At 36.6% G+C, this 14,054-nt stretch overlaps 1 protein-coding gene across 1 annotated transcript in view; it reads right to left on the reverse strand.

Moving 5' to 3' along the window:
• Nucleotides 1-14,054, reverse strand: part of LOC125280425 (vacuolar protein sorting-associated protein 13A-like) — a 33,874-nt gene that overhangs the window by 15,558 nt on the left and 4,262 nt on the right. The window contains exons 7-18 of the mRNA XM_048210964.1: nt 12,564-12,650; nt 11,313-11,439; nt 10,150-10,379; nt 9,084-9,237; nt 5,683-5,829; nt 5,365-5,446; nt 5,121-5,190; nt 4,924-5,038; nt 3,392-3,505; nt 3,093-3,238; nt 1,664-1,745; nt 1,446-1,559 (exon numbers count right to left, since the gene is read on the reverse strand). Coding sequence (XP_048066921.1) covers nt 1,446-1,559; nt 1,664-1,745; nt 3,093-3,238; nt 3,392-3,505; nt 4,924-5,038; nt 5,121-5,190; nt 5,365-5,446; nt 5,683-5,829; nt 9,084-9,237; nt 10,150-10,379; nt 11,313-11,439; nt 12,564-12,650 — 1,468 coding nt within the window. The remainder of the gene's footprint in view (nt 1-1,445; nt 1,560-1,663; nt 1,746-3,092; nt 3,239-3,391; nt 3,506-4,923; nt 5,039-5,120; nt 5,191-5,364; nt 5,447-5,682; nt 5,830-9,083; nt 9,238-10,149; nt 10,380-11,312; nt 11,440-12,563; nt 12,651-14,054) is intronic.

Raw genomic sequence — 14,054 nt, forward strand, 5'->3', positions numbered from 1 at the left:
GAGACATATAACTATGTACTGTATTTATATAAATATAAATAACTATGAATAGTTGTGCTCAGTAAAAAAAAAAGTCATGTGGGTTTGGAACTTTCATTTAAAGGGCACCTATTATGCAGTGGTATATATGCAGTGGTATATAATCCACCCAGTGTTTTTTTTACAATCTCAATAATTCATAAGCACTGTCTCAGAACGCCCTGTTCTAAGATTGCTCTCACTGTGACGTAGAATTGCGCTAAGCCCCACCCACGTGGTTTGATTGACAATCTGGTTTTGGCATAGACCCCGACCTCGGTGATCTGTCAACCATCCTCCATTGTTTCAACGACAGCCGGTAATGTCTCCTAAGAAACATAAGTGTTCTGTTGTGGGATGTAATAATGAACATAGTAGTTTTCACTTACTTCCGACATCAGAGCCACTGAAAACGCAGTGGATGGATTTTATTTACGAAGGAAAGGCGCCACTCAAAATTCCAAAATACGTTTATGTTTGCGCGAATCATTTTTTGACTGACTGTTTTGAGAACGAGGGTCAATTCAAAGCAGGTCTTGCTTCAAAGTTAATCCTCAAGTGTGGATCGTTGCCTACTGTTCGCGATCCAACGTCACCTCCAGAAGAAGTAAGTGTATTTAATGTTTTTTGAGCAAATAGTCATTTCAGTCGATGTCAGCCAATTCAATAACAAATGCGTCTAAAGTTGTTGTTGTCGTCGTAGAATGTCTGTGTATATAATTTAAACCTTGTTTGTATAGTGTGTATCCACACGTATATATATATATTTTTTTAAAGATATTGTATTAAAAACTGTGTATGTTTACTTAGTAAACGTTATCACAGTATTTGTGTTTGTAGTTTCAAAAAATTGCGTGAACGTTATCACAGTGTGTGTGTGTGTGTGTGTTGCACATCCATAATTGCAAAGGGGACGCGATTAAAACTCTATAAATACATAAATGTATCAAATAACCATTCAGAGACGTCCTGCTCCATTCTCAATTGTGTTTCTTCTGCCGGAGTCTCTTCATCATCTGGGTCTGATTCCAGTTCAAACATGTACGGCTGAATGCCATACAAAACAGCGGGTCTCTCACTCTCAGCCATTCTGCTTCTACCCTCTGTTTATTGCCATAGGTATGCAAGTTACGCCCTCATCCAAAGGCAGGGCGGGGATATGCAGCTCATTTATATTTAAGGTGGTACACACCAAAACAGCTCTTTTTAAAACAGGCCCCAAAAATGACATTTTCAAATGGTTATAATAAATTAACTGTGGGGTATTTTGTGCTGAAACTTCACAAATACATTCTGGGGACACCCAAGACCAATATTACATCTTGTAAAAAGGGGCATAATAGGTGCCCTTTAATTTCTAAACTTGCAGTTTAGAGAGTCACAAATGTTTTATATCAGTTGTTTTGTCTGAAGAGTTAAAGCTTCACCTGATAAGGCTCATAAAAGAAGGCCTCGACGCCTTCAGACAGACCGCGGATCAGTCCGAATGGATTCCCAAGGACGTCTAAACCCAAAACCAGAACATACATCTGTTTGATAGCCTAAAACACACAAGCACAGATACATGAAAACAGGCAGTCATAATGTATGTTAAAAACACACTGAAATCAGCAGTAGTCTGTGAATGTTAAAGGTGAACGGTCACCTGTTTGGAGTAATGGCGGATGACCTCTGACTGCAGCTGCTGAGTGGTGCGGAACTGGTACGTCAGCTCAAAAAAGGCAAGTCTAGAGAAAGAAAGGACACAAATGCATCAATGTAAATGTAAACATTTCAATTATACGAGACTTTGCACATATGCAATGGCATGATATCTTTGTAGTACAGTGTATGCATACTGTACACAGTATACAGTATATATGGAATATCCACAAAACCTACTACATCTGCCAAAATGTGCAGTACAGAAGCAGACCACACTACACTGGGTACTGTTTCCCACAATTCAATGCCCTTGATTTGACCTTGCCTTTCCGATTTTATGAAGGTACATTAATGTTCAAAATTTTGGGGTCAGTAAGAATTTTTTTTTTTATACTTTTATTCATCAAGGATGCATTAAATTGTTCTAAAGTGATGAAAAAGAAATGTATAATGTTACAAAAGATTTCTATTTCAAATAAACTTTCTATTCATCAAAAAATCCTATATCATGGTTTCCACAAAAATATTAATATTAAAATATTAATATTATATTATTTTAACATTGATAATAATCAGAAATGTTTCTTGAGAAGCAAATCATCATATTAGAGTGATTTCTGAAGGATCATGTGACACTGAAGACTGGAGTAATGATGCTGAAAATTCAGCTTTGATCACAGGAATAAATTACATTTTATTACATATTACAATAGAGAACAGTTATTTTAAATTGCAATAATATTTCAATAATATAATCAATAATATATGATATATTTTATTGTATTTTTGACCAAATAAATCCAGCCTTAGTGAGCAGAAGATACTTTTTTCAAAAAATAAAGAAGAAATATTAGTGTACCACAATATCAAAATCATTTTTTGAGAGACAAAAATACAAAGTTTGAAGCATTTATCATTACATGCTGCATAGTGCAAAAAAATAAGCAGCTGAACTATTAATATCATTTGAAACAATTGAAATCAAGCTAAAATAATATATTATATATATATATATATATATATATATATATATATATATATATATATATATATATATATATATATATATATTTTAGATGGAAAAACTTAAAGTAAATGAAAAACTATAGTATTATATAAATAATACTAGCATACAACAATTTCTGCTCAGTATGCAGTAAAATTGGCACGCTAGTATTTCATTCTGAATAACTAATGACCAAGATGCCAGTCTGATAATGAAGTGAACTCTTCTACAAGCTTCATTTCTAGCTAGCTTGTTTTTGTCTTTCCACTAGAGGGCAGTGTGACAGTGCAAACACGGAGGTGAAGAGTGAGTTTCACAGCATCTAACCACCCGTGAAATCCAGAAATACCCAATGTGTGATCTGAGGGTTTGGCTGGGCAGAATGAGGAAGTGATAAAGAGTGCTGAGAGGTGAATGTAAGTACTTGAAGAGGACATCCTGAGCATCAGTGAGAGTCGCTCCGATACTCTTCAGCAGCAGGTGGAGAGACTGAAGGGGAATGATCTCTGTCTCTCTCTCTTTCTTATTCCCGTCTTCACCACCGGTGCTCAGAGAGAAACTCAAGTGGAGCTGCCACACACACACACAGTTACACACCACACCGTACACTCAAAATGTGTTGATTTTAAAAATGTCTTCAATGACCAAAGTTTGTCATAAATATTAAACCTTTAATATTTCTGTGTGGTTACAGTGAATTTTGCATAAGGTTTGATAACTGACCTTTATGGGAGAGATGTGGAAGTACTCGTACAGGCTGATGGGGGATGTGTCTGTGGCTGAAACATGATTCAACTCAGTCTTCAGATACTCAATGTCCTTTTCAAACAACTCCACCTACAGTACAACACCACAACAGACACACAAGAGATCAAATACACTACCGGACAACGTTTAGGGTCAGAACGATTTTTAATGTTTTTGACAGAAGTCTCTTCTGCTCACCAAGACTGCATTTATTTAATCAAAAATACAGTAATAGTGTCAAATAATATTACAATTTAAAATAACTGTTTTTTTATTTGAATATATTTGAAAAATGTAATTTATTCCTGTGATCAAAGCTGAATTTTCCAATTGTGCATGACAGGCAATATGCATTTAAACTGGGTAAATGTAAAAGAATTATGTCAAGATATGAGACTCTTCCTTTTTCCCTTTTTGTCATTATTTTAATAGCTCACCATGGCAACACCGTTTGAGATATCCAATATCCGTTCGCAATTTAACATCTTCCATGCCTTGTCACCATGTTCAGAAAGTTTGGTGTGAATCGTATGAACCCCGTAGGAGGAGGAGTAAAAAATTAAGAGCCTGATTATTAAAAAAATTCACATTCAAACCTAAATATCTGACTTTGTGTTGGTTGGAGCTAATGACTGTAAATTAGAAAGTTGTCTGGCTTAATGAGAACAATATATGTAACAATACATGTTTGATGACTGTAGGTAAAACTAACCCCGCCACTTTTGTCAAAAGGAGGCGCTACAGAGCTCCCTCTCCAATCCTGTTTCTAAGGCTTTGCCCATGTCTACTGGCTGATCACTCTGATGTGTCGAGTTTCATGTAATTTGAAGCATGATAAGAGCCTCAAAAACACCCAAGAATATTATTAAAGTTTGATGCGTTGCCATGGCTACAGTATTTAAGACATCAAGAATCTTTTCACAGGTCTACATCTGCTGTGTTTTGACATTATACTGATGAAGTTTAAAGTGAATCAGATTTCAAAGGATTTTGAAAGTGACACTCTTCCTGCTGCCAGTTGGTGACGCTATGACTTTGACTCACAATGGTCACATCCATGTGATCAGACTCCTATAACGAACAAACAGCTGAAGGTTCATCCAAATCAGTCAATGTATGCCGAAGTTATAACACGCTTCCTGTTTCCCTTTTTTCGCCATAAATTTGTTGCCTCGCCACGGCAAAACCGTTCGAGATATCAAAAATCAACAGAAAAAATGCGTTTTGAAAGGTAGTGCATGTCATTTAAAAATGTAATCAAAGATAGTGTGGATGAAGTAGATGGAAAAGTCAATATTAAATATACTGTTCAGTACTGAAAAGCATCAATAGAGAAGCGTACTAATTAAAACTGCAACATTTAAAGTCAGGCTGTTCGAAAAAATGGCAAGCTTTAAATCTCTCATGGGGGAAAGCTGTTCCTGTGAGGTGTATGACTAATTAATGGAGTTGCCGCCCATTCAGAGGACATCATATCGATCACTTGTAAGGTTTTATAGGAGCATTACCTCTTGTTCAGATGTGACAGCACTGGCATGTTCAGCAGTGAGGAGCTCAAGTATGGCATAGAGGAACCCGAGATCCATCCGCAGGTCCATCTCCTGAATCAACACTTTAAAATACCTGCAGGGCCAAAATTCAAACATGTTTTGCCATTTGGTTGAGGAATGAAACAGAGGAGAGATTGCAGGAGGAGGAGACGCACTTGATGCGCAGAATGTCTGAGTGTCCGGCTGCTCTGGTGATGATGCTGACATCAGCGAGCGGTTTCGGCTCTTTAATCAAGAAAAGAAACAATAATTAATATGTAGCAAACTTTACTGTAACAACGCCAGATTGGTTGGATGCAAAATCAAACAAACAAACAATTAAATAAAAATATAAATAATTAAATTAATTCACATATGAATTTGCATTGCTCTTCCCCTCAAGGCTGTGGATCGACTGACCTGAGTCCATGCTGACCGACTTGGGCGGTTTGACGGGGTAGAACACAAATGGGAAGATGGCTCCAGGCAACTGGTTTTGGATCTGATCAGTGAACAGGGGCATTTTATGTCTCTCGATAATATTTTGTGCATTGACCATAATAAATATATGAACTTGTGTGTTATAAACTGTATGAAAAGGTCAGATAAATGACAGTTTAGGGCTGCATTTCCCAAAAGCATCATGAGCTATGGTCTTCACGATCAACTTAGCTCACGATGCTTTTGAGAAACGAAGCCCTAAACTGTGCCAATTGCTTTAGTGGGTGTGAAACAGACCTGAATCCTGTTGATCTGGACTCGGTAGGTTTTCTGACGGGTGGAGACACTGTACTCCACTTTTAGTGCTGGCAGGAAGTTCCTCCTGAGAGGAGCATCAAAGGGCTGCATTATCCTCATGTCCACCCCATTTGCAGCAAACAACACCTGATGGACATACGGTACAGCCAGAGATAGATTAAAACACTTATGAATGCTGGCATCTTCAAATGCAAGGTGGCCGATGACTGATATAAAGGCCGTTATATAAACACTTTAATTTAAAGACAGTAAATAACACATGTAGAACAAAATTATAAGCAAAATGCAATATTTATATTAATTAGAAATTAAGAATTTGAAAATGAGTCAATCTGAAAAAATTCATCTGTAAAATAGACAGATTTACACTTTAGATAGCAACTTCTTCATTCTTTGCAACATCTAATCTTCCAAATCATCTGCGTAATCTGTCTGTTATTTTCGACACTATAAACCCCAGATGCTCCTCTCAACTCTCATGACAGAGGGCGTCCCAGGAACTGCATTCCACTTTTTCAAGTCTTACCTCTTAAGTAGATCTTTCAGGATTTCTTGGAGGAGAGAGGTGTCTAACTCTCACCAACTAACTACCGGAGTGCCTCAGGGCTCAGTGCTGGGACCACTCCTCTTCTCAATCTACATGTCATCACTAGGATCGTTCATTCAGGCACCTTTTTTAAATCACAACTACGCTGATGACACACAACTCTACCTCTCATTCCAGCAGGACGATCCAATGGTAACTGCATGGATATCAGACTGCCTGGCAAACATTTCTTGCTGGATGAAGGACCACCACCTTTAACTCAACCTTGCTGAGACAGAACTTATGGGTTAGTTCACCCAAAAATGAAAATAATGTCCTTAATTACTCACCCTCATGTCGTTCTACACCCGTAAGACCTTCATTCATCTTCACACAAATTAAGATATTTTTGATAAAATCCGATGTCTAAGTGAGGCCTCTTCAAGTTCCAGAAAGGTGCAGATTTGCTTTGTACAACGTTAGGAAGATCGGGCCATTCCTATCAGAGCATGCTACACAACTGTCCAAGCTCTTGTTTTATTCAGGCTAGACTATCGCAATGCTCTTCTGACAGGGCTTCCCACATGTACTGTCAAACCTCTGCAATTAATCCAGAATGCAGCAGCGAGAGTGGCCTTTAACGAGCCAAAGAGAGCACGTCACGCCTCTCCTCAACAAAATTGCACTGGCTGCCAATTGCTGCTTGCATTAAATTCAAGGTATTGACACTTGTCTACAGAACAACCAATGGCTCTGTACCCCAATACCTAAACTCACTACTAGAGGTTTATGTGACCTCATTGTGTTCTGCGGGTGAACACCACCTCATTGTGCCATCCCAAAGAGCCACAAGTCACTATCACAGACCTTTACCTTGACTTTTCCCTGCTGGTGGAATGACCTGCCTAAATCCACCCGAGCATCATTTTCAAGAAACAGCGAACACTTGACCCATTAACACTAACACACTACCTTTACCTTCTTTAAAAAAATATCTTCGCTGCGAGCACAGTGCTAAACTAAGTGAGAATTGTCTTAGCAGCTTTTCTATTGTTGCCCTTTCGTTGGATAAATTGCTTTAAAGGTGCCCTAGAACTTCTTTTTAAAAGATGTAATATAAGTCTAAGGTGTCCCCTGAATGTGTCTGTGAAGTTTCAGCTCAAAATACCCCATAGATTTTTTTAAATTCATTTTTTTAACTGCCTATTTTGGGGCATCATTAACTATGCACCGATATATAGGTTGCGGCTCCTTTAAATCTCGTGCTCCCCCACCCCCGGAGCTCGCGCTTGCCTTGAACAGCATAAACAGTTCACACAGCTAATATAACCATTAAAATGGATCTTTACAAAGTGTTCGTCATGCATGCTGCTTGCATACATCGGATCATGTAAGTATAGTATTTATTTGGATGTATTACATTTGATTCTGAATGAGTTTTTTATGGTGCTCCATGGCTAAAGCTAACATTACACACTGTTTGAGAGATTTATAAAGAATGAAGTTGTGTTTATGAATTATACAGACTGAAAGTGTTTAAAAATGAAAATAGCGACGGCTCTCTTGTCTCTGTGAATACAGTAATAACCGATGGTAACTTTAACCACATTTAACAGTACATTAGCAACATGCTAACGAAACATTTAGAAAGACAATTCACAAATATCACTAAAAATATCATGATATCATGGATCATGTCAGTTATTATTGCTCCATCTGCCATTTTTCGCTATTGTTCTTGCTTGCTTACCTAGTCTGATGATTCAGCTGTGCACAGATCCAGACGTTAATACTGGCTGCCCTTGTCTAATGCCTTGAACATGGGCTGGCATATGCAAATATTGGGGGCGTACATATTAATGATCCCGACTGTTACGTAACAGTCGGTGTTATGTTGAGATTCGCCTGTTCTTCAGAGGTCTTTTAAACAAATGAGATTTACATAAGAAGGAGGAAACAATGGAGTTTGAGACTCACTGTATGTCATTTCCATGTACTGAACTCTTGTTATTTAACTATGCCAAGGTAAATTCAATTTTTAATTCTAGGGCACCTTTAACATTTCTCCTCTTTTGTAAGTTGCTTTGGATAAAAGCGTCTGCTATTAACATGTTGCTAATGTACTGTTAAATGTAGTTAAAGTTACCATCGTTTCTTACTGTATTCACGGAGATCAGAGTCATGTCGTTATTTTCATTTTTAAACACTTGCAGTCTGTATAATTCATAAACACAACTTCATTCTTTATAAATCTCTCCAACAGTGTGTAACGTTAGCTTTAGCCCCGTTAACCGCAGCATACTATCAAACTCATTCAGAATCAAATGTAAACACTATACTACAAATAAATACTATACTTACATGATCTGATGTTGCATGACGAACACTTTGTAAAGATTCATTTTGAGGGTTATATTAGCTGTGTGAACTTTGTTTATGCAATGTATTATAGAGTTGCGAGCTTGGGGGCGGGGAGCGCGAGCATTTAAAGGGGACATGCACAGAAACGGCGCATTTCTAATGATGCTCCAAAATAGGCAGTTAAAAAGTTGAAGAATAAAAAAATCTATGGGGTTTGAAACTTCACAGACACATTCAGGGGACACCTTAGACTTATATTACATCTTGTGAAAAAGGGTTCTAGGGCACCTTTAAAACATGCCAAATAGTGGCCGATACATTTCGGCCTTGATCCTAAAAAGGATCCAAAGGTCCATAAATAATAGATGTCATTTACATGTAGAAGCCTTAAAGGTACAGTAGCAAAAACACTCAGTTTAACTGTAATAAGGACAACCGTTTTAAAATAAGATGTCGTCTGTAGGGCTGTAAATTGGTTACTATATGCACTAACCTGGTAGTCGTTCTCTAGGTCAATGATGGTGCTGTCCACTGGACCGCTCTCCATATAATCTTTGTAGCGCTGCTCCAACACTGTAGCCTCTTTACCACTCAAAACCTTCCATCGGCTGCGCTTCTTAGGCTTTGTTTCCCACACCACATCAGAACTGATCGACACACATAAATAAAGTTAACTTGATTCATTTCTGTAAGCAAAAAATCTTTTGCTCTTACCAACACCATCTTAAAGGGCCGTTCACACCAAGTAAAACTATAACTATAAAGTTTTAATAATCTTTCTAATTTTATGAGAATAGCAGTCGACACCACAAGTACAACGATAACAGCACATAGGAACAATATCATTGGAATCACTTTCAGAAGATTTTTCTTTCCGGCTGAAGAATTTCTAATAAGCCGACAAAAACACTGACAGCCAATCAGAATCCACATGACTTTAAAAAGGTGGAGCATATAAAGTGGCAGACAACAAAATTGCAGAGCGCTTATAATAAACAAAATGGTTTTGTGCATTACTTTGCAAAATAGAAGTACACTTCAGTACACTTTTTAAAAGAATACTAATTACATAAATAATACATTTAAAAGAATATACTTTAGAGTGAACTGAATGTAATGTATTTGGACACTTAACTGCATGTTATTTAAAATTAATAAAAATATATCAGTTTAAATTTATATTAAATCTAATTAGTCTAACTTTTTACTTGACCTACTTAAGTAGGACTTATTTATTATTGAAATTTTATTATATAGTGTACTTAAGTGTAAGAAACATTGTACACTTAAGTGGCCTTATTTTTTTAAGTAATATATTATCTGCAAGTAGAGTTTTTTTTTAAATATATATTTTTAAGATTTAAAGTACAGTACAAGTTCACATTAAATACAATTAAGTCCATAAGGGTTGGTGTGGACGTTAATATAGTTATCATTATTTATCTTTATAGTTATTGTTCTTGGTCTGAAAGGGCCTTAAACATGCTTAACAATAAGTTCAGCTGAACAACACATTTTTTTTTGTGTCAGACGCATGCCAACATGACACCCAGCAGTACCTGGTGATGCCAATGAAGGCCACTTCCTGGCTGGTGGTGTTGTTGACCAGTGAAATGCCCATGTTCTGTAACGAGATGCTGATTTCTTGTTCAGCCAGCTCAACTTTCTCGTTCTCACAAATCTTCTTGTAGACACGCCGCTCTGTGGTGAAAAGTGCCACACGTTGGAGGCCTTCATAAAATGAGATGACGAAAAGCTTTCCCTCCTCGTTCACATCCAACAACTGGTCCTACAGGACAAACGAAAACAGAGACTCAGACACGCATTCAGCTTTACAAGTCCATAAAGTGTGGGGGGAAACTGTCAAAGGATTAGTTCACTTCAGAATTAAAATTTCCTGATAATTTACTCACCCCCATGTCATCCATGATGTTCATGTCTTTCTTTCTTCATTCGAAAAGAAATTAAGTTTTTGAGGAAAACATTCCAGGATTTTTCTCCATATAGTGGACTTCAATGGAGTTCAACGGGTTGAAGGTCCAAATGTCAGTTTCAGTGCAGCTTCAAAGAGCTCTACATGATCCCAGACGAGGAATAAGAGTCTTATCTAGAGAAACCATCGGTCATTTTCTAAAATAAATAAAAATGTATATACTTTTTATCCACAAATGCACGTTTTGCACTGCTCTGCGATGTGCGTCTATGATTTCACGCATTATGTAATGTCAGACGATTATGGATGATTTTGAAGTTTGAGGAGAAAATGAGATGGAGTTTTTTGCCCTACCACGGTACTTCCGCCTACGTCACATGTGACCTTTCCAATGTGATTACATAATGCGTGGCGCAGAGCAGTGCAAGATGAGGATTTGTGGTTAAAAAGTATATATATTATTTTTTTTTTTTTCTCTTAGTAAATGAGCGATGGTTTCTCTAGATAAGACTCTTATTCCTCGTCTGGGATCGTTTAAAGCTCTTTGAAGCTGCACTGAAACTGACATTTGGACCTTCAACCCGCTGAACCCCAGTGAAGTCCACTATAAGGAGAAAAATCCTGGAATGTTTTCCTCAAAAACCTTCATTTCTTTTCGTCTGAAGAAAGAAAGACATGAACATCTTGGATGACATGGGGTGAGTAAATTATCAGGAAATTTTAATTCTGAAGTGAACTAATCCTTTAATATTGTAATCGATTTTCAAACCTAGTTTGGATATTTCTCACCTCTTCACTCTTCAGCTCTCCTTTGAACTTGCCCCATTTCCAGCTCAGGATTCTTGAGCCGGTGGGTTCAGCCCAAGTGTAGTAGACCGCCTGACCTGGATCCAGCTTATCGAATTCTGCCTGAGAGCTGCCAGAATGACACGATTAGTTCAGACTTCCACATGACCAAACATCACACAAAAACATCCCAAAAATTGCAACAAAGGTAAAAAAAAAAAAAACAATAAAAAACGAAAATCACAGTGAAACATGAAAACACAACCGCCCAAAGGTTTGGGGTATGATTTTGTTTTCAACATCAAATCATCATATTAGAATGATTTCTGAAGGATCATGTGACACTGAAGACTGGAGTAATGATGCTGAAAATTCAGCTTTGATCTCAGAAATAAATTAAATTTTACAATATATTCTAATAGAAAACAGTTCTATTTAATGGTAATAATATTTCACAATATCACTGTTTTTACTGTATTTTGGTCAAATAAATGCAGCCTTGGTGAACATAAGAGACATCTTTAAAAAAACATTTTACAGAACCCAAATTTTGAACAGTAGTGTGTACTGTTAAAAAAAAAAAAAAAAATTATTTTGTGCAACAGAGTTTAAGTTTGTTTGGACTATATGAAAGTGAGACACTTTCACAAGTTACACTTTATAATTTGAGAGATAAAGTTGAAATCATGACGGATATGCAGCCACAGTAGTCAGGCGCTCAGAGGTGTTTGTTATAGCATATAGAAACCTCAGAAATAACAGGCCCATAGTATTGACAAGATAATATCCAAGAATAATTTACACTTCATATATAGCACAGGCAGTTCAACTTCCCTTTATCAGCAGCCAAAGTCACAATAAGTGTCCAATGAGGGAAAAAAAGGAAAAATATTCATGCTCTACATCTCATCAGAAAATCAAGTTCATTTGTTAGTAAATGGAAATGAAGCTGAAGCACAGAAACAGGAAGCAAGTTGGCCAGTTTCCTTTTTCTCTCCACAAGGTTTAAAAGACAAAAATAAAATCATCAGAAGAGAGAAAAGATGAGCGTAAAGTTCAGTTCAGACTCCAACCTTAAGAGCTGTGGAAGGAAAATGAGTTAAAGAAGAAAACTGCATTCATATCAAGTGTTTTGTGAGTCGTGCGGCTTCCTTCACCAGATCCTGCATGAGATTGCCAGGAAAAGAAATGCTGTTTCATGCGTGTCAGCCAACATCACTGTCTGTAAGAGTGTTTGTGTGTGTGTTTGTGTACCAGAGGGGCTCAATCTCTTCCCCCAGTGATAAAGAGATATCCAGTATCTCATTCTGAACCCAAGTAGAACATTTCCGCTTCTTGGTGCTACAAGGGAAAGAAACATAAAAACCAAACAAAACAGACAAAGCGATTAAAGATTCATACAGACTGTAGTGTAAAGTTTCAGTGAACGAAAGTTTGTGCTTCATTTTCACTGCATTAACAATAGATTCAAACAAGTATGAAAATGCAAAAACATACAAAAAAAAAAAAAAACCTTTGCATCTGTGTGCTGGCATTTTTAGCTCGTTTTGCAAATGGATAAAAAAAAAAAAGAGCAAAAAAATTATTTAAATGTTGCATTTAAAAAAATATTTGTCCAAAAAAATATTTACACAAATTAAATTAAATGTCTACTTATTTGTCAATTTAGTTACATTTGAATTTTGAATATAACATGGATAATTGATTTCTTTATTTTATTTTATTTTATTTTATTTTTATCCTCCATTAAAGTGAACATTCAGCTAGAAATAATATATAGTGGGATTTATTATTTATTGATATATTATTTTTCCTTGCCCATGCATGAAATATATAATTGTATTGTATTGTATTATATTATATTTAGGGCTGTCAAGTGATCAAAATTTTTTATCTAATTAATTACATGATGTGGCGATTAATTAATCACAAATTAATAGTACATCATATCTGGCTGAGAAATTGCCCCTAAAAGATCAATTTAAAGTCATTATTGTGTTAAATGAGAAAAGCATCAAATAGACATTACAAAAAGTAGCTTTAAAAAATATATATATTTTATTTGATTCAACATAGTAGGGTGAGTAAATGAAGACAGAATTCTAATTTTTAGGTGAACTATACCTTTAATGGGGTCTTTTATTAATATGGAAACATGAAATAATTTTTTTAATAAAATGATAGTAAACTAAAACTGCCAGTAGGTGGAGGTGAATGTCTAAATGAATAAGTCATTGAGCCCCATTTTAACGATGTAAGAGCATGGTCTGAAGCACATGGCGCAGGTGCACTTAGGGCATGTCCGAATCCACTTTTGTTAGTTTAATGACGGAAAAATGTATCAGCATGACAGTTGCACGGTCTAAAAGGGTTGTACCTATTCTCTTAATGATTCATGGGTTTGTCATGGGCATAACGTGCAATAACCAATCAGAGTCTTATCTCCCATTCCCTTTAAAAGCCAGTTAGGCACATATTACTAAAACACTCTTTAAATAACAAAAAACCATTGACTTTAGACCAGGTTTTTGATGGTCAATGGCAGTCATTTTCAGTTGCCTTAAAATAGCAACACGCCAACAATGTGCCTGAACACACCTCATTTTGTACGCCCATGCACGCCTATGGACGAACACATGGACACGAGTGCATTTGCTGTTTAAACAATGTGGGGCAGGATGTGAAAATAACAACTGCGTTGGGCTGAAACTAGCAAAAAAACACTTTTGTCGCATCTGGCATCGC

Source organism: Megalobrama amblycephala, linkage group LG12, assembly GCF_018812025.1.
Source record: "Megalobrama amblycephala isolate DHTTF-2021 linkage group LG12, ASM1881202v1, whole genome shotgun sequence".
Classification (NCBI taxonomy): Eukaryota; Metazoa; Chordata; class Actinopteri; order Cypriniformes; family Xenocyprididae; genus Megalobrama; species Megalobrama amblycephala.